At 39.6% G+C, this 20,257-nt stretch overlaps 1 protein-coding gene and 1 pseudogene across 1 annotated transcript in view; both read right to left on the bottom strand.

Moving 5' to 3' along the window:
- The window catches only part of LOC108265830 (alpha-2-macroglobulin), a 36,384-nt gene extending 27,420 nt beyond the window's left edge, over nucleotides 1–8,964 (bottom strand). The window contains exons 1-13 of the mRNA XM_053680555.1: nucleotides 8,891–8,964; nucleotides 8,608–8,640; nucleotides 8,325–8,354; nucleotides 7,924–7,950; nucleotides 7,094–7,274; nucleotides 6,568–6,724; nucleotides 6,362–6,414; nucleotides 6,003–6,023; nucleotides 5,563–5,731; nucleotides 4,996–5,080; nucleotides 4,612–4,738; nucleotides 4,149–4,263; nucleotides 2,999–3,108 (exon numbers count right to left, since the gene is read on the bottom strand). Of these exons, the coding sequence (XP_053536530.1) occupies nucleotides 2,999–3,108; nucleotides 4,149–4,263; nucleotides 4,612–4,738; nucleotides 4,996–5,080; nucleotides 5,563–5,731; nucleotides 6,003–6,023; nucleotides 6,362–6,414; nucleotides 6,568–6,724; nucleotides 7,094–7,274; nucleotides 7,924–7,950; nucleotides 8,325–8,354; nucleotides 8,608–8,640; nucleotides 8,891–8,964 (1,182 nt within the window). The remainder of the gene's footprint in view (nucleotides 1–2,998; nucleotides 3,109–4,148; nucleotides 4,264–4,611; nucleotides 4,739–4,995; nucleotides 5,081–5,562; nucleotides 5,732–6,002; nucleotides 6,024–6,361; nucleotides 6,415–6,567; nucleotides 6,725–7,093; nucleotides 7,275–7,923; nucleotides 7,951–8,324; nucleotides 8,355–8,607; nucleotides 8,641–8,890) is intronic.
- Nucleotides 8,965–16,006: 7,042 nt separating this feature from the next.
- The window catches only part of LOC128628772 (alpha-2-macroglobulin-like protein 1), a 37,345-nt pseudogene continuing 33,094 nt past the window's right edge, over nucleotides 16,007–20,257 (bottom strand).

Here is a 20,257-nt window from a genome sequence, read left to right as displayed (position 1 = left end):
CCCTTTGGTCTTTGCGGAGGCGACCACCGTAGTGGAATGAGCCCTTATGCCCAGAGGTGTGGCGAGACCGTGCGCCTCATAAGCAATAGAGATTACTTCCACTATCCAATTAGAGATGAACTGCTTTGACACAGCATCACCTCTACTGGCGCCGTCAAAGCAGACCAGCAGATGCTCCGACTTACACCACTGGCCGGAGCGGTGGACATAAGTACAGAGAGGCCTTACTGGACACAACAGGTGCATTCTCTCTTGTTCCAGTGTGGGAAATGGAGGAGGGCAGAAGGCTGCAACACCACAGGGTGGGCAGCCGATGTAGGCACCTTAGGAATATAATCCTGCATAGGATACAGGAAAGCCTTGGCTAATCCAGGGGAAAAGTCAAGGCAGTAAGGGGAAATAGAGAGAGCTTGTGGATCTCCTACTTGCTTGAGAGATGTCAGGACAAGCAGAAGAGCTATCTTCAGAGTCAGAAGCTTCTCAGAAGCTCACTTTAAGGGCTCAAATGGGCCCCTGACAGACCTTCCAGGACCACAGAACTCCAGGACTGTAGCTATTGTGCAGTTCACTGGGTTTAGCTGATGTTCCTCACACCACAAGACAAAAAGCCACCACTTGAGTGCATACAATTTCCTTGTGGACCCACAGTTTCCATAGTTCTGGCCGAGGGTGATGAATCAGCCCTCTGGCTTGAGACAGTAGATCCACTTTAACGGCTCAAATGGGGCACCTGACAGACCTTCCAGGACCGGAGAAAGATCCCAGGAAGGTATGCACGGCCTGCAGAAGGGCCTCAGCCGCCTGACACCATCCATAAACCTCGAAGTTAGAGGATGTTTCCCCACAAAGGCTCCATCAACTGGGCCGTCGCTGGCCAAAATGGTGGCCATGTAAACCCTGATTGTAGAAGGAGCCCACCCCGCTGAGAACCATTCTTGTAAGAACTCCAGGATTGTAGCTATTGCGCAGTTCACTGGGTCTATAGTGGATCCCTGTGGATGGGAATCTCCCAAAGAGTGCCATCTAGCAGGGATATTATCTCAGAGAACCATATTCGAGCTGGCCAATAAGGTGCTACTAGCAGCAGACATAGACTGTCTTGGCGAACTCTCACTAGAAGTCAGAGCGATCAGCGGAAAAGTGTACAGATGTGACCTCGGCCGCATGTGCACCATGGTGTCCAGTCCTAATTGTGTGGGAGGAGTGAGGGCAAACCACAGCGTCACATGTGTTGTCTCCTCGGAGGCGAACACATGCAGTCCCGCTTGGGCAAACCTCAGCATATGGACTCCACCATTTGTGGATGGAGCCACCAATTCCTGGGCCTCAGCCCCTGCCTCAACAGGATGTCTGCCCCCATATTCCCAGAATGTACATTGCACTCACAGACAAACTTTCCTTTTGCCCAGAGTAGAATTAGTTGTGACTGTATACTTTTCTGAGGTTCAACCTGAACCCCAAGCTCTTCATGTGGGCGAGACAACATCTTGATGTTGAACCGCCAGTTCCCTGGATCGTGCTAGAATTAACCAGTGGTCCAGATAGTTTAGGACATGGACACCCTGCAGTCACAATGGAGCCAGAGTGACATCCGTGCACTTTGTGAAGGTGCAAGGGGATAAAGCTAGCAATATTTCTATGTAGAAATATGTCCCTTTTAGATCTATCGTCACAAACCAGTCTCCAAACTGAATCTGTGGAACGATAAGTTTGGGCGTCAGCATCTTGAACCTGTATGTCCGAAGAGTACAGTCCAGATGGTGCAGATCTAAAATTGGCCACATACCTCTCTATTTATTGCAGAATAGGAAATAACGGCTGTAAAAACCTCCCTCCCTCAGGGAATGGGGTTCTATGGCCCCTTTGTTCACGAGGGATCTTACTTCCTGTGCTAACATTGGGCTCTGGTCTGTGCTGACTACTGTGGTGAGCACACCTCTGACCCGGGGGGGGGGGTCGAGCTCTAAACTGGACCCGGTAACCTTTTTCTACGGTAGACAGAGCCCATGGAGACACATTTGGCAGTAGTTTCCATGCTGTCAGGTGGTCTTTTAGTGACGTGAACTATTCCACATTCTATTGGAGGGAAAGCATCAGATTTTCATTTCCCTGTGACAGCTCGCTGACCAGAGAACACTTGGGACACCCTAGGCTAGGGGAAGCCCTACAGTAGCACTAGGGGTTAACTGGCCTAACTAACTCGTTTCCGGCTCTTCTTCCGTATCCATAAGAGATCCCCCTGACCTGAGGCGGCTTGCTGCCTCAGCAGCAGCCAGCCCAGATCCATGAGGCTCTGAAACCCAACTCACTTCGGCTTCCAAGAAGAGCGTGAGTTGCGAGCAGAGCTGCCTGATATAGGCGTTACCATGCGCAGCCTCTCGAGGCGGCCATCGCAGGCTTCATCCCCTAGACACTTCACCCAGAAAGTGTGCACTATTCCCCGTGATGAAACGGGAGCAAGCCGTAACACAGTTCCTGAATTCTCTCACTCATACTTTTCTCTCTCGCTCATTCCTTTATTTTTCTTCTCTTTTTTTTAAAGGGATAGAAAAGTCGAGATATTTTGAGAAAAGATATAGATGAAATGAAGCGTCTTTTTGCTTCTTTACCCAAACAACCGACCTGCTGTCTTTTGCTGAAGATAATAAGGCTGATGGTGCGGTTCAGAGGTGCCATATTTATTTATGCGATTAATTGCCACTTCACCTGATCATGGCAGACCTATAAATAGGCATGATTTTACACAAGCTTCAGATACCTGTCGTGTGCGAGGGGTGCTCCCATAGTGTTTTGCTAAATGCAACATCGAAGTTCCCTTTGAAAGGGAACTTATTTTATGTTATGGATTTAATTACAAAGTAACACAGTTTGCTGGATGTTTATAATTTGTTTAGTCAACAACTAATTTGAATTACACAGTAAAACAGTTAACAAATTAACAAAAAAAAAACAATTAACAAAAAGTACAATAATTTTTAAAGGTCAATAATGAAATTACCTGTCCTTCATACGTCATTCCGAGCTTAAACACAGTTGGTGAATTCTCAAATGAAATTGTCACGATATTAGATGATATAACAGAGCTGCCTGAACCAGTCAGAGTCACATCTACAGGGTAAACACATTGTTAAAATGATGTAAATAACCCAACCCATAGTCTTTTCACATTCTGCTTTCTGTCAGCACAAAATCTACTGGAAGTTTGTTTTTCCCCCAGACAGATTTCTTGCATGTACAATGAAACTTAGCCAAAACCTTGGCCATTCTGTGTCTGTAATATTCAACCCCAATTCCAAAAAAAGTTGGGATGCTGTGTAAAAGGTAAATAAATATAAATAAAAACAGAATGCAATGATTTGCAAATCTCATAAACCCATATGTTATTCACAATAGAACACAGAAAACATAGCAAATGTTTAAATTGGTTAAATGTACCATTTTAGGGAAAAATAAGGTAATTTTTCATTTGATGGCCGCAGCACGTTTCAAAAAAGTTGGGACCGGGCAACAAAAGGCTGGAAAATAAGTGTTCCAAAAAAGAAACAGTGGGGGGGGGGATCACAGGCATGCAATGTTGATTTTCACCCTTGTCTCTTGTGCACAGAGATTTCTTCAGAATCTCAGGATGGTATTAAGTACTGCAGATGATGGGATATTCAGTCTTCACAATTTTACATTGAGGCACATTGTTCTGAAATTGTTCCACAAATTGTAGACACAGTTTTTCACAGATTGGTGAACCTCTTCCCATCTTTACTTATGAAAGACTAAGATACACTTTTTATACCCAATCACGTTACTGACCTGTTAATCAACTAATCTTCAGCTGTATCTTTTTAGAAACACTTACTTTTCCAGACTTTTCTGCCCCGTCCCAACTTTTTTGAGACGTGTTGCGTCCATCAACTCTGCACACATAGGGTCAGTGAGGGAATCTAACCCTTAACCCTGGAGGTGTGAGGCATGCACGCTAACCACTAAGCCACCATGCCCCCTCCTAAATGTTAATAATAATAATAATAATAATAATAATAATAATAATAATAATAATAATAATAATAATAATAATAATAACAATATAAACTTTAAATCTTAAATAGTATACTGAAGGCATTTTTACAAGAGGCTTGATTTTAGGAATATCTTACCAGTGCCATATTCTTCCACATCACATTGAACATTGATTACACCTTGATAGCGTGAATCAGTTAAAGCATATTCATTCAGATTTAAGACAATTTCTCCACAGCCTGTCCTGTCAGTCTAAAGTAAAAATAAATAGTAAATGATTAAAAAAAACAAATTGTCAAGAAATACATCCTTATTTAATAATACCTTTTTCATAGTAGTTTTAATACTGATGCATGCACTGTTTAGTTCATTATTTAAGATGAACAAACCATGAATTTCAGCATAATAACACCATCAGTAACATTAACTAACATTGTATTACATACATCCCAATTCTGTCCAAAAGTGAATGAAATGGTTTATATTGAAGGTAATGCAAAAGTTAGCGTTCGAAAAATTTCAAACAAAATTGTTTAGATTCAGAAGAGTATCTGAGGAGGCATTATTGTTTCACTTAGGCTTCAGAGTAAGCTGATTAACCTTGAATATATAGTCCTTGCAGATGTCCGGTAGGGTTGTGCTTCCTGGTGGGAACCAGAAGTATCTGTAGCTGTTATGGCAGACTTTGGCCTTCACTGTCCCATTCACCGGCTTCCCGTATGTATATCTACAGAGAATGGAAAAAAGTATAATAACATAAAATTTTAATGTGTCACATTTTGAAGAAAAAAAATGTAAGTGAAGCAATAGTAAAAATAATGTTTCCAACATAAATGTTTGAACTTTTCTGTTCATTTCTTCCAATAATTTCCTAATTTTGTAAGTCAGACTTCCAGTATGGACATCATGTTGGGTATGTTACAATTGTATTGTTAAAAAAAAAATCATTAAGAGAAAGAACATTACTGAGTACTGAACACTCACTTAGCACACACTTTCAGCGTAGCCTGTGTGTCCAGGATGGTTATGACTGGAGGAAGTTGGACCGTCACTTCAAACGTGGGCAGAACTAAAAGAGACAATAAACGCAGTGCTAAAATACAGCTGCTAATCTGAATTGTGTTGTTTAGTAGGTGATCATCATTTAATTTACTCTGTTCTCATTTACTTCTATTACTGTGTTCAAAATGGTCAGATTTGACAAGGATTATTTCTAGAACCCAGTCGTATGTCTCTAAATGTTTTACATGGAGCTTTATAACAGATTTATTGTACAATCTAGAAAAATGCAGTCACAGGCCAAATTGGCCGTCCAAACACGCTCCTGGCTTTCACATCATTAATGTTTTTATATTTTAGACTGTTAATTGAAATAATTCATTATAAAGATTTGTATTATGCATAAAAGTTTTCACTGTTTTTTATGTTTTATTCAACCACATACAGTAAACCTCATCCACATAGATTTTCTATATTTTTCTTACCATCATTAAAATAAAGATTAGATATATTTGTATTCTAAGGACACTTATAAGATAAACTGAGACTGACCGTAGTCCTTGACTTCAAAGGATTGTTTGATCGCTTCATTTTTCTGGCTCTGGACAGTGATGATATAAAATCCTTTTGTGGCCTCAGAGTTCAAGGGATATGACAGATCCACAAGACTGCCGTATGAGGGCACGTTCAGCCACTGACCAATGCGGTTCGAATTTGGGTCCTGAAATAAAATAAAAACAAAATACACTACTCTTAGATCTCAGTCCAGAAAAGTGCCACAAATAAGGTCATGAGCTCAAAAACATCCATTAATGAGAATAACATGTTCAGTTTTTTTAACCTCATAATGAGAGCAGCATCAGAATAATAGTTATAAGATTTCTAATGCAAAAGCCTGCAAATGCACTGATTATTGTTTTAAAGACATAGCAAGTCATAAATACACAAAGTGCCCAGTTAATAAGTGTTGAATCTTTCACACATCACTGTACCTGCACTTCTATTGTTGGAAACTGAAACAATAAGAAAAGATAAAAGCAGGTTAAACATACAATGAGAGTATTTTTTAGTAATACATTTGATGAATCCTGTGATTTTCAAGTTCAGCAGTAGCTTGGACTTAGGTTTGGACTTAGATATTTTTACTTAATACTTTAGGAAAACAAACTTATTCACCTTAATTTATTAAACTTAATATTGAGGAACTATAAAACACAACTAATGCCACGTTTAATTTAAAATTGTTTGATTAATGCTTACAAAGCAAGACAGATATGATGAATATGATTTTTGTTCAAAGTCCTACTGTATATTTTGTAGTATTTTAGAGAAATGGTAAAAGTTGTCGTACCGTCTGATTGTAGGTGAGGAAATTGGAATCCAGAGAGACGATGCGGAACATCACTACAGAGAATAAAAGATAATATCTATAATGTTGTTGCATTCTGAAAATGATTTGGTTTTAAAACAGGGTTAAATAATTTAAGGTCGGCTCTGGGGCAGGAACCTAGGAAAACAGAAGGCAGGAAGTGTGAAAATCCGTGTAGAGAGTGTTACCAGTTTGTCCTGGTTTGTAGATGGGTTTATCCGTCTGAATAATAATCAGAGAAGTCGGAGGTTTGATGAGGATCTTTGTTGTCTTGTTCAGGAATGTGCTTTCTCCATTTATCTGAATGTCAATAGACGCTACTGATTCCACGCTTACGACAGGAACCTGTTAAAAACAAAGCGTCAAAATCATAACACATAGCAACTTTAGAAAACATTACACTATTACTTATTTATATCCATTGTTTTCAATATTATACAGCAAACCAGGCTTTACATTGCAAAAATATTATTATCAATATTTATAGCTTGTATATTTATTTGGCATATTACATTTCCATCAAATATCAACTTGAATATTCTTTAAATCAGAGGTGTTTTTCTGATTCTTCATCTGTTAATTAACAAACCTGAATGTAAAAATATTTAGAGGATCAAAATCAGCAGCTCTAGAAGATGGGAAACATTTAGACTCATCACTGGAGATAAGAATCCCTGCCTGTGAGGTGAGAAATGTTTTAAGATGGCATCTGACCTGGAACGGGATACAGCGGTAGTATTCTTGTTTAATAGATATTTCCTTCAGAAGTACCACTCTGTCGCCATTAAGCTCCAGGTTCACTTCCAGTGAGACTTCTTTATAGGGGTTCACCGTGATACATAGCGTCTCTGTAGTGCCCCCTACAGCCTGGGAGGTCACGGCCAAGAGGTAAAAACTAGGGGGAAAAAAAGGGAAAATAGTTTTATTAGTTCCTACTTAGCGATGCTCTGTCCTTTTGATGTTGACCATCTCTACAGTTTGTAGCAGCAACTGCACTCTATAAGCATATATAATATATAATAATATTACTGATAGCATATTTTGCACAGGACCACAGCAGTGACAGCATGTTAATCGAAGTGGCCTTTACACCAGACAGCATGTGAAGTCCTTATTTAAAATAAAAAAAGTGTATTTTTGCATGACAATGCTGGAGGTTCTAGCTAGAAACATTACAAAATAAAATGTCCATGCTATAATTTCCATGAATCCTAATAATCTAAACAGCACATGGGTGATTTTTAAATCTGTAGCCCGCAACAGCAGTTACATATCCTCATATCTCTACTAATACCTGCTTTTGTGGTTTTGGATTTTTTTTTTAAAATGGTGGTGGTGAAGGGTCTGCTAAGAATTTTGAGCCCTTAAAATGGTGTTATTGATGGTGTTGAAAAAGCTTGATAAATCCTGCTTCACTTGCACTTTGTGATAAATATTTGCACATATTTTTAAACATCTCTCACTTAAGCATATTAAGCCTCATTGAATCCCTGCATCACTAATTCAGAATATCTCAAATGTAAACATTTATATTGTTACGGTACCTGGTTGGAGGCAAGCTCGGACGGGGACTGGAGTGCGAGGATCAGGTGGAAGGTGAAACACAGAAGACAGCAGGGGGTCAGGTGATGTTCAGATGTACACATTTATATTGTTTACCTATTTTCCTCACTTAAGGAATAGTCTTGGATAAACCTTTGTATAAAGCTGTAGTTATGAGGTTTATTTTTTACTTTTTCATTTGCTAGAGTTGACCAATTCTCCATCAGACTCTTCAACAAACCTCAGTTTATTACTTTATGTTTTGAGCCATTCATCAGTCGAGCTATTTTGAGGAAATCCCATTCATACAATATTAACAAACATATCAGTTGTACTATAAATCTCTTCATATTAAATATGCAAGGGTCTCAAATTAAATCTGAAAAGTATATTAAGATCTTACGTGGCTGTGGTGGTGGTCTGTGTAGTGGTCCTTGGAAAAAGCAAAAAAAAAACTCCATAAACAACTCAGGGTCTGCTAAGAATTTTGAGCCCTTAAAATGGTGTTACTGATGGTGTTGAAAAAGGTTGAGAAATCCTGCTTCAGTTGTACAATAGATGGACTTTGTGATAAATATTTACACATATTTTTAAACATCCCTCACTTAAGCATTTTAAACCACATTGAATCACTGCATCACTAATTCAGAATATTTCAAATGTAAACATTTATATTGTTACGGTACCTGGTTGGAGGCAAGCTCGGACGGGGAATGCGCCTTGGAAAAAGACAAAAACTCCATAAACAACTCGGCGTCTGCTAAGAATTTTGAGCCCTTAAAATGGTGTTAATGATGGTGTTGAAAAGGGTTTAGACATCCTGCTTCAGTTGTACAATAGAGGGACTTTGTGATAAATATTTGCACATATTTTTAAACATCCTTCACTTAAGTATATTAAGCCTCATTGAATCCCTGCATCACTAATTCAGAATATCTCAAATCTAAACATTTTATATTGTTTTGGTACCTGGTTGGAGGCAGGTGAGGACTGCTGCTTGGTAAAAGCAAAAAAACTCCAAAAAGAACTTGAGAAAAGCCCATCCTGGAACAAAATCAGACACGATCAGACCGAATATGATGATCTGAGATCACTTGTGGTATTTATTGACCTCTGCCCCTCCCGAAAATGTCTATAGTGGGGTTAGATGCTTGCTGCTATCACCACACTCCTGTTTCGCTTCTCCTGACCTTGCCCTGTATGTTACGCTGACATGCCTCATCTTATCAGTCTAGACCTCAATAACACTAGCATTTCTATTGTTTTTATTCTCTTAAATAAAACACCATCCGATAAAAAGAAGTGATGTCCTCGCATCTGAACGTACAACACAGAACACTGGAATGATTTTTTATTCTTATAACACAGGAATTATTTTCTTACTCAAACAGTTCATCCAGCACTACACTACACAATTTAGCAGAAGTCCTAGCCAGGGGACATATTTGGACCTGTAGAGGACATGTAGATTGGCAGCCTCACAGCTCCAGAGTCCTCAGTTTGACCCTGAGCTCAGGTTACTTTCTGTACAGAGTTTCACATGTTCTCTTCCTGTTGGTCTGGGTTTCCTCCGGGTTCTCTGGTTTCCTCCACCCCAAAAAAAACTTGCCAATAAATGGATTGGTGGCTCTACATTCCTCCTAGGTGTGAATGAGTGTGTTAATTTAATATGTGTGTTTGTATCCAGAACCTGTAAAACATAGCACACCTGCATTTTATATGGATCCAGCACCTCTGTAGCTGGATGTAGAGTCTCCCACAGAAATATTATCAAAACAAATAGTTTCAGTTTTTAATTCACTAAATGTAAAAAAAATGCTCAAATACTGCTGATAGTCAAAGCTTCTTTCACATAATGTAATCATTTCAAGTTCTTAGGTCACCTAAATTCGCTGTCACGAAGCGAAGCCTACAGTCACATAGTGTCATGATTCCCCCTTGAAGCAGCGTGCTCTAAGCGCGAATGCGCGAGCACCTGCTTTTCCGTTGTTGACTGTAATGACATCTGGACACGCGTCTCCTCCCTGTTCTGTGATTGGCTGGGATTTCACGTGGGTCTGAATTGCTCTCAGCTGCTAGCCGTTTAGGCGCTGATCATGTCCGCATATATACCGCGCGCCTCCCAGCACACATTCATAGTTTCGTTTAGTTCCGTTTAGTTCGCGCTGGATGATCCGATTCCAGTACCTCGTCATAGTTCGTTTCTTGTTTTGTTTATCGACCCTGTTTTCCGTGACCACGACCTAGATTCCTGCCTTGCCCCGTGTATGCCTGTTTGCCAATCGCCTGACCTCTTGCATGTTTATGGATTACGTTTTGGATTTGTCTGCCTGTCTCTCTTTAAAAATAAATAACTGTTCATCCTGCACTTGCATCCGTCCTATCTCTGCCCTGTCACGATTCGTGACACATAGCATGCAATTTAGGGTGTGTCATGGTGAAAAGAAAGCTGTTATCATTACCTGCATTTTCTAACACTAACAAAATACTAAAAAATGCAAGAGTCCAAGAGAGCAAGCAGAAGCAGGTCATTAAAGCAGTTTGGTGACCATTCCCAAGACTCTCAGCATTAAATATTGTTGGCTACGTGAGATACTGAAAGCACTTTTACATGTCTGTAAGTTCAAGAACTGTGACCTTTCGCGTCCTTCTGACCTGCCGGACCACTACCCTTAGTGTTCTGTGACCAGCAGATATACAAATTAAGAACTATATTTGTTATTATTTTTCCCTCCTACATTTTAGAATAATAATAATAAAGCCATCAAAACTCTGGAATAACACAAATGGAACTATGGGAATTATGTTGTGATTAAAAATCCAAAATAAATCAAAATATTTTCATATTTTCAGAGTATTCAAAGTATGTTCAAAGTACACCCCCTTTTTGCCTAGAATTTCCATAAATGTATTCATGGCATTTTCTCAATCGAGATTCTTTTTAAACAGTATTAAAGGAGTTCCTACCTATGCTGGACACTTATCGGCTGCTTTTCAGAATATTTTGCTCCGTGTCGTCTGTTTAAACAAATATTTTTTTTGTAAATAAAATGTTAGGTTTTTAATGAAAGAAATGAAAATATTGGCACAATTATATTTTTGTCTACAACTCTGATTTCAAACATTTAATCATATACCTTCAGATATATATATATATATATATATATATATATATATATATATATATATATATATATATATAAACACATTACTGTGCAAAAGTCTTATGTTATAGCTTTGTCATAGATTTTTATTTCATGACTTCTACATTATTGAGTCAGTACAAAAACATTTTTGATTTTAGATTTTTCCAGCATAAATTAAATGCTACAGAAAAATGTTTGTATTTCAGTAAAGAAACCAGTATATTAAGTGATAAGAGACACTTTTTAGACAAAAAAAACAATGATGGCTGCTGGATTTTTCTGCAAAAATTAGAAGAAAGTGTGACAGTCAAAGTCTCCAGAAGAACCAGAAGATCCGTGGTTCCCTTTCAAAGGGAACTTTGACGTTGCATTTAGCATAACAGTGCTATGCAACGTCTCGTTCCCTTCTCAGGGAACAGGGTTACATGCGTAACCCAGACGCTTGTTCTGCAAAATGCTCAATAAAACTTAAAGCTCATTTCCTTATAAAACTGCACTAATTCTACCCCAGACTACTTTTGTTTTTTGTTTTTTTTTAAAGAAAGGGTCATCACACCAAATATTGCTTTGTTATATTTATTACTTTAAACTGCTCTTTCTAATAATTTTTTTTATAGAAAGTTGTCCTTCCCCTATTTTAATAACCACCAGTCAGCCACTGATTCCCAGTAATTAAGTTAATTTAGTGTGTAAATCTATCTTCAGTCACAGTGTGCAGAGCAGAAATGTAAATCATTAAAGATATAAACAGATAGGAAGTTCTTGTCAGATTGACGGTCATCATGTTCCTTTTGTTATGACAAACATTCCTTGAAAACAAGTTGAACAGATAGAGAGCAGGAGAAAGAGAGAGAGACAGAGACACTACAATTTATTTTCTTATACAAACACATTTTGCTACTGTGTATTTAATTCTGCTTCTTACGAGTGCTTGATTTTCACATTACAGTTTTTCTCCATTGCATGCACACTGAAACCGGAACAATCAGCAAAATGTCTATATTCATCTTAAAATAATGATGCATTTCCCAGAAATATACTGTTTGTGTCTTTTCATTGATGTTCAGAGATGGGTGTAAAGCCTCTGGTATACAAATATGAATTTTGGTTCTGACTGGTATTGGACAAGAACTTATAATATATATCTTATAACTATAATCACAATCCATTTACATATAAAGCTGCTGTTTCTGCTGAAAATGCCTCTTGATTTGAACTTCAATGCTTCTGTTGTTATGATAGTGCCCTAAAATCCCTCTCAAACCTCTTAAAAGGAAAGCACTAAAATGCATTGACAGGTCCATAAGCTAAAATATAATCTTTTAAATGTAAATGCAGATGCATGTTGGTGAGCAGTTCAGTGACCCATAGAGATGAACATAATTGGACAAAAATCTTTACAGATACCTGTCAGCTATTTATAGTCTGTCGTTGTCTGTCTGTCTCTTGAGCATATGATAATGCATGTGTGTATAAAGTCAAACCACATTTCATAGTGTCTGCTGTCAATCAGTCCCTTCAAACCAAGGAGAGAAACAATGGTTGTCCAGTTTTTTCCATTGGTGAGCAGGAAATCCACGGATTCCAGAGGTCATTTTTACAGGGAATCCTTGCCATATCCTGAGGCACCTTTACAACAAGTAGCTTGTTGAAATTCAAGCACATTTATTAACTTGTGATGCTATTAATGAACCAAAAATTGTTGACATTGTCATTTCTGACCACTATTGTGTCTTCTTTGAAATTTCAGCATGTACTAACACTGTGAGTGATAAGAGGACTGTCACTAAGCGTTATCTCACTGCTGATATAGCTGCGACCTTCATGGAGCTCATATCATCTCTCCGGCCTCTTTCACTTCCTTCATCAGACACTCTAGTGGAGAGCTTTAATGTCAGGATGACCTCTGTCAGTATTAACTCTGTTGCCACTTTAAAAATAAAAACTGTCTCTGGGATAATTAAAGCTGACCCTTGGAGAAATAGTAGCTCCACTGTAAGACTAATAAGAGACTGCAGAATTGCAGTGGAAGCACACAAAGCTAATAGTTCACCAAGCTATCTATGAAAACAACTTGAAAATACTTAATAACGAAATGGGGTCTGCTACGAAAAAAAAGGCACATGACAGCCCGCCTTGAGTTTGCCAAAAGGCACCTGAAGGACTCTCAGACCAAGACCAAGACAAAGATTGATCTCTTTGGCCTGAATGGCAAGTGTCATGTCTGGAGGAAACCAGGCAACATTAATTACCTGGCCAATACCATCCCTACAGTGAAGCATGGTTGTGGCAGCATCATGCTGTGGGGATGTTTTTCAGCGGCAGGAACTGGGAGACTAGTCAGGATCGAGGGAAAGATGAATGCAGCAATGTGCAAAGTCATCCTTGATGAAAACCTGCTCCAGAGCGCTCTGGACCTCAGACTGGGGCGAAGGTTCATCTTCCAACAGGACAATGACCTTAAGCACACAGCCAAGATAGCAAAGGAGTGTCTACAGGACAACTCTGTGAATGTCCTTGAGTGTCCCAGCCAGAGCCCAGACTTGAACCCCATTAAACATCTCTGGAGAGATCTGAAAATGGCCGTGTACCGACGCTCCCCATCCAACCTGATGGAACTTGAGTGGTCCTGCAAAGAAGAATGGGAGAAACTGCCCAAAACTAGGAGTGCCAAGCTTGTAGCATCATTCTCAAAAAGACTCGAGGCTGTAATTGGTGCCAAAGCTGCTTCAACAAAGTATTGAGCAAAGGCTGTGAATACTTATGTACATGCGCTTTTTTGTTTTTTTATTTTAAATAAATTTGCAAAAATTTCAAACAAACTTCTTTCACGCTGTCGTTATGGGGTATTGTTTGTAGAATTTTGAGGAAAATAATGAATTTAATCCATTTTGGAATAAGGCTGTAGCATAACAAAATGTGGAAAAAGTGAAGCGCTGTGAATACTTTCTGGATGCACCGTAAGTTGCAGTACTGCAGGCTCTGATGGCTCTAGCATTACAGCCAAGGACAGTGAGATCTAGTAGCAGGGCCAGTGATGATGAACAAGCACCTGCAGCTGCAGATGCACCTCTCTCACCAACACCTCTCTCCCTCCGTACCTGAGCCTAGTGAGGAGAATGCTAATCAAACTGATCCGGTAAACTGCTTAATTGAATTCAGTAGCAGCATTAACCCACGCTAGAAAACTAGTTACTCATTGTGTCAATGATAAAAAAAGGTATTAATTTTCAGATGTGTTTACGATAAGCCTCATTAACCCTATTTCATCTTGTCTACTAAGTCACTAACATATCTTATTAGAAATAATGCTGAATAATCACTAAGAATCATTTAATCTCTCATACACACAAACAAAATCTTTGTCATATACATATACAAGCTCTCAGGGTCACAGGGAACCTGGAGCCTATCCCAGGGAGCATTGGGCACAAGGCGGGGTACACCCTGGACAGGGTGCCAGCTCTTTCAAATATACTATTTGATTTATTTATTTTTTTAGCTAAGTCAGATTCATTAAAACATCTTTATTCCTAATGCTATTTAGCTTACATAAGGTAACCTTACAGAATCTTTAAGAGGATTTTTTAAATTACATTAAATTCACAATCTTTACAGCCGATACTAGCTAGCTAACATCATCTATCCCATTAGCATTTCTAAGAGGACCTTTAAGCCAAATTCTCAAATGTTCACAATGTTCACTGCTAATGCAGGTTAGTTCATATGAGCTAACCTGTTGGGATTTCTGAGAGGATTTAAAAGTTACATTTTGTAGAAGTTTATTATCTTCATTGCTAATGCTATCTGGCTTACATCAATTAATCTGACAGGATTTCTGAGGGTTTTTAATGTCAAATTCATAATTCATTAAAATTATAACATGATATAATTTGTGCACACAAACATTACAGTAAGATGAATTCACAGTAGAATACTCAAAATCACACTGAATGGTTTTCAGCACATTATGGTGTTTTCATATTTAAAGATGATGACTTTAAATATATTAGGCATTAAAGCAAACATTAAAATTATTACTTAGCTTTCACCACTGTCTCTGATTTTCATCTTTTCTAAAATTAGAGATCCTGTTTGAAAGAAAATCTATATTATCTGTAGATGTTGGTAGGAAAATAGGTTCGTTAACCCGACACCAGTGTGCAACAGCAGAGCGATCAATTTACAGAAAACACGTTCCGTATGAACAAACTGCATCTTGTAGGAAAACATCAGGCTCAGTGATGAAATCCTGATAAAACTGTCTCTAATTAGAAACAAGGCTTTCCTGGATTAGTAAGCATCTGTTTATTTATTCAGGACTAGAGTAAAATCACTTAGAATTAAGTCTGAATCAGTATACTAACACTTTAAGGCTACATATTTGCTCAAATATCAGTAATCAGCTCTATATCAGAAAGTAAAATTAAAAGTAAATCAATTAATGAGCTTGTATGAATATGTTCAATTGTTTCTATAGTAACAGATCATTTACAGGAACTTGTATGACACATAAACAGACTTAAACGGGTTTGTAATCGTTGATATGGTGCCACTTTCATTGATACGGAGCCATTTATTTAACATTTATGGAAGGAGTCTCCAGTGTCAGCACTTTGTAACAGTCAGGGGTAAAGATGTAGCTGGGGAGGAGTTCAGGACAGTAGAGTTGATACTTTTCCGTGTCTCAGCAACAAGCTGTGGGTTTTTGTCTTAATAATAATATTGTTCACAATACTAAATGTAAATTTAAACAGCTAAAAATATATGATGTGTGATTCTTTCATATTAGAGGAAGAAAACACTTTGGGGCATGCTGTTATAGGAAAATTATCAACTTCAGTGTGGTAACAGTAACTCTGCTATACATCTGGCTACGTCACACCACCCTGTCACTGATTATTTTCCTACAACAGCACAACCATGAGTGTTTAAACTATTAATAATGAACAAGGTTGCAGTCTAGAAGCATGGAACAAGACTTTGCAACAACAGACTATAAGTTAAATTAAATACATACATAGACGAGACGAGAAAACAAGACACAGGTGAGAATAATGATGACTGGAGCTGGAGGAAATGTACTGTATGTACACATGTTTATCTGTTGTATGGGATTTTTATATCAGAGTTCAAATTCTAAATCTCAACAATATGGTGAAGACATTTCTGCTGCGCTGCTCAGGATCGACACATTTAATCATTTTATTAATATTTTTGCTCAACACCTCATGAATTGCCTTGTGATTACATCTGCAGAATAAAGACTTTTAAGTAGATGATCTACAATATAAAGAAACAGGAATTTTTTATGTATACAATATCTCAACAGTATACAGTACATATGCAAAGAATTTTAGTACATGTAGTATTATAGACATGTACAAAGTTGAAATCTCCTGCATTGTGTCCGTTACACTCACACCAAAAGATGTACTGTATGCTTAAGTTGATCATAATAACATGACAGACTTTAATTTTTTTTTTTCACTTAAGACAGATATCATTAAGTACTTACTAAACTTTTGTGAATTTGCAAAGTTTTACTGTAGATGAAAGTAAAATATGGAGAAAAAAGTGAAAAGGAAAACAGATGATGGATTAAAGCGCACGTTTTCTGTATTAAGTGCATGGTGAGGTGTATTCAGTTACAGCCGAGTCACCTAAAGTCAAAGATAAAAATAGAAACCATGGTTAAGTTCATACACTAAGCTTTTTGAACAAAAAAAAAAAACATCTGCTTTTAATGATTGATAAAGATTAACAGAATGATACATACGGATCTCGTAGTAGTCGTAAACCTTCACAACGGCTGGTTTCAGTTTCGCCACTGCAATGTCCTGCACGATCCTCAGGGTGTACACCTTCTCCACTCCTTTTGTCAGCTGAAACAGACAGATATTAAACTAAATTAATCCTGTGGGGCGTACGGTGGCTTAGTGGTTATCAAGTTCACCTCACACCTCCAGGGTCCGCGGTTCAAGTCCCGCCATGGCCCTGGGTGTGCGGAGTTTGCATGTTGTCCCTGTGCTGCGGGAGTTTCCTCTGGGTACTCTGGTTTCCTCCCCCAGTCTAAAGACATGCATGGTAGGCTGATTTGCGTGTCTAAAGTGTCCGTAGTGTATGAATGGGTGTGTGAGTGTGTATATGATTGTGCCCTGCGATGGACTGGCACCCTGTGTGGCATCTTGTGCCCAATACGCCCTGGGATAGGCTCCAGGTTCCCCGTGACCCTGAAAATGAGTAAGTGGTAGAAAATGGATGGATGGATGGATAATCCTCCTGTTCTGTTCAGATCATCTCTTTACATTTTATAGCAATGTAGAATAAATTTTCATTTTTAAATCCCCAATATATATCTTATTTCAATCTTGATGCAAATAATATTGATGGAAATTGAGTCTGTGATCAGGGATCCCGATCCTGCAATTTATAGTTACATTTAATGTTGTGGAACATGTTGGTTCCAGTTCACACTTACGTTAGAGTATAAACAGTCGTTCCCTTTCAAAGGGAACTTCGATGTTGCATTTAGCATATGCCCTTGTGTGCAACTGGCATCTGAAGCTTGTGTAAAATCATGTCTATCTATAGGCCTGTCGTGACCAGGTGACACGGCAATTACGTGATATATCACGTGATATATATATGGCACCTGTAAGCTGCACCGTCAGCCTTATTACCTTCAGTGAGACTGTATGTCGGTTGTTTGTGTAACAAAAAAGATGCTTCATTTCCTCTCCAGCTTTTCTCAAAATCTCTGGATTTTCTATCCATTTGAAAAAAAAGAAGGAAAAAAAAAAGGAATAAGCGAGAGAGAAAAATATGAGTGAGAGAATTCAGGAAGTGTGTTACGGCTTGCTCCCATTTCATCACAGGGAGTAGTGCACACTTTCTGTGTGAAGTGTCTAGGAATGGAGCATACGATGGCAGCCCTCGAGAGGTCTGACTGCTCATTATAATGCCTACATTAGGCAGCTCCGCTCGCGACTCGCTATCTTCTCGGAAGCCGAAGCAAGTTGGGTTTCAGAGCTTCGGGGACCTGGGACAGCCACCGAGGCAGCTAGCCTATCTGCTTCTCTATCTCTTGCTCTGTCTTCCAGGTCCGGCTCTCCACTGGATTTTGGAGCTCGCGTCGCGACTCCTCCTTCCACTATGGAAAGCTAAAAAAAAAAAATAAAAAAAAAAAACCACAAACACACACACAAAAATAATAGTAAAAATTCCACTCTGACTCTGAGGAGCCAGAAGGGTGTGCAAAAAAACTGAGAGCAGCGTATAAAGAGCTGCTTGAAGTTATTACGAACGTAAATCCCTCACACTGCAGAAAACTCCCCTTTCTTCCAGTATGCATGACAAAATATCAGGCTTCTGGGGGAAACCTATGCATAAGCCATATTTATAACCCCACGATATTGGATTATTATTATTATTTCCACATAGCCAAGATCAGGTGCTTCCCTTGGAGCTAGCGTTATCCCCTCACACCTTCACAAAGTGCATGGATGTCATTCTGGCTCTATTGTGACTCCAGGGCATCCGTGTACTAAACTACATGGACGACTGGTTAATTCTAGCACAATCCAGGGAACTGGCGGTTCAACATCGAGATGTTGTTCTCGCCCACATGAAGAGCTTGGGCCTCGGGTTGAACCTCAGAAAAGTATGCTTTCTCCAGTGCAGTGGACTTTTCTAAGGTTTATTAGGATTCTACTACAATGAGGGCATTTCTGTCTTCAACATGCATAGGGTCAATCCTATCAACATTGAGCAGTATAAAGCTGGATCTTGGCATCCCCTCTAGTTTCTATGGGAGACTATTGGAGCTTATGGCGGCAGCAGCCAACATCAATTGAGAGGTCACCATGTGTTTACAGACAACACAGCAGTGTTCTAATATATTGACCACCAGGGAGGATTATGTCCACAACCCCTGTTCAGGCAGGCGCAATTAATTATTCTCTGGGCAGAGGGAATGTTTTGGCAATAAGTGCAATGTACATTCTGGGCAACTGGAATGTGGGGGCAAACATCCATGCATGTGTTCACCTCCAAGGAGACAACACACTACCTGCTGTGGTTCGCCCTCATTTCTCCCACACAATTAGGGCTGGACGCCATGGTGCACATGTGGCTGTGGTCACATCTGTACGCTTTTCCCCCGATCACTCAAGTTCTACCGAGAGTTCGCCAATACAGTCTATATCTGCTGCTAGTAGCACCTTATTGGCCAGCTCGAATATGGTTCTCAGAGATAATATCCCTGCTAGATGGCAACCCTTGGGAGATTCCCATCTGCAGGGATCCACTGTAGACCCAGTGAACTGTGCAATAGCTACAGTCCTGGAGTTCTTACAAAGACATTTCTCAGTGGGGTGGGCTCCTTCTACAATCAGGATTTACATGGCTGGCTGAAATGGCATTTCCAATGATGGAGCCTCTGTGGGGCAACATCCTCTAACTTTGAGGTGTATGCGTGGTGTCAGGTGGCTGAGGCCCTTCTGCAGGCCGCGCATACCTTCCTGGGACCTTTCTGTGGTCCTGGAAGGTCTGTCAGGTGCTCCATTTGAGCCCTTAGAGTAGATCTACTGTCTGAAGCCGGAGGGCTGATTTATCACCCTCAGCGGGAACTATGGAAACTGTTGGTCTGGCCCCTCAGGGGTACCAGCTCATAGATTCTGGTCTCAAAACTGAGGTTTTAGAGACCATGTTGAACCCTAGAGCACCATCCATGAGGAATTGTATGAGCTCAAGTGGCAGCTTTTTGTCTTGTGGTGTGTGGAACATCAGCTAGACCCAGTGAACTGCACAATAGCTACAGTCTTGGAGTTGTTACAATGACGTTTCTCAGTGGGGTGGGCTCCTTCTACAATCAGGGATTACATGGCTGCCATTTTGGCCAGCCATGCCCCTGTTGATGGAGCCTCTGTGGGGCAACATCCTTTAACTTCGAGGTTTATGCATGGTGTAAGGTGACAGAGGCCCACCTGCAGACCGCGCATACCTTCCTGGGACCTTTCTGTGCTCCTGGAAGGTCTGTCAGGTGCCCCATTTGATCCCTTAGAGTCAGCCTCTGAGAAGCTTCTGGCTCTAAAGATAGCTCTTCTGCTGGCCCTGACATCTCTCAAGCAAGTAGGAGATCCACAAGCTCTCTCTGTTGCCCATTCCTGCCTTGACTTTACCCTTGGAT

This window comes from Ictalurus punctatus, chromosome 5 (genome assembly GCF_001660625.3).
Source record: "Ictalurus punctatus breed USDA103 chromosome 5, Coco_2.0, whole genome shotgun sequence".
Lineage (NCBI taxonomy): Eukaryota > Metazoa > Chordata > Actinopteri > Siluriformes > Ictaluridae > Ictalurus > Ictalurus punctatus.
The sequence above is the reverse complement of the archived record's forward strand: the minus strand, read 5'-3'. Positions and strand labels throughout refer to the sequence as shown.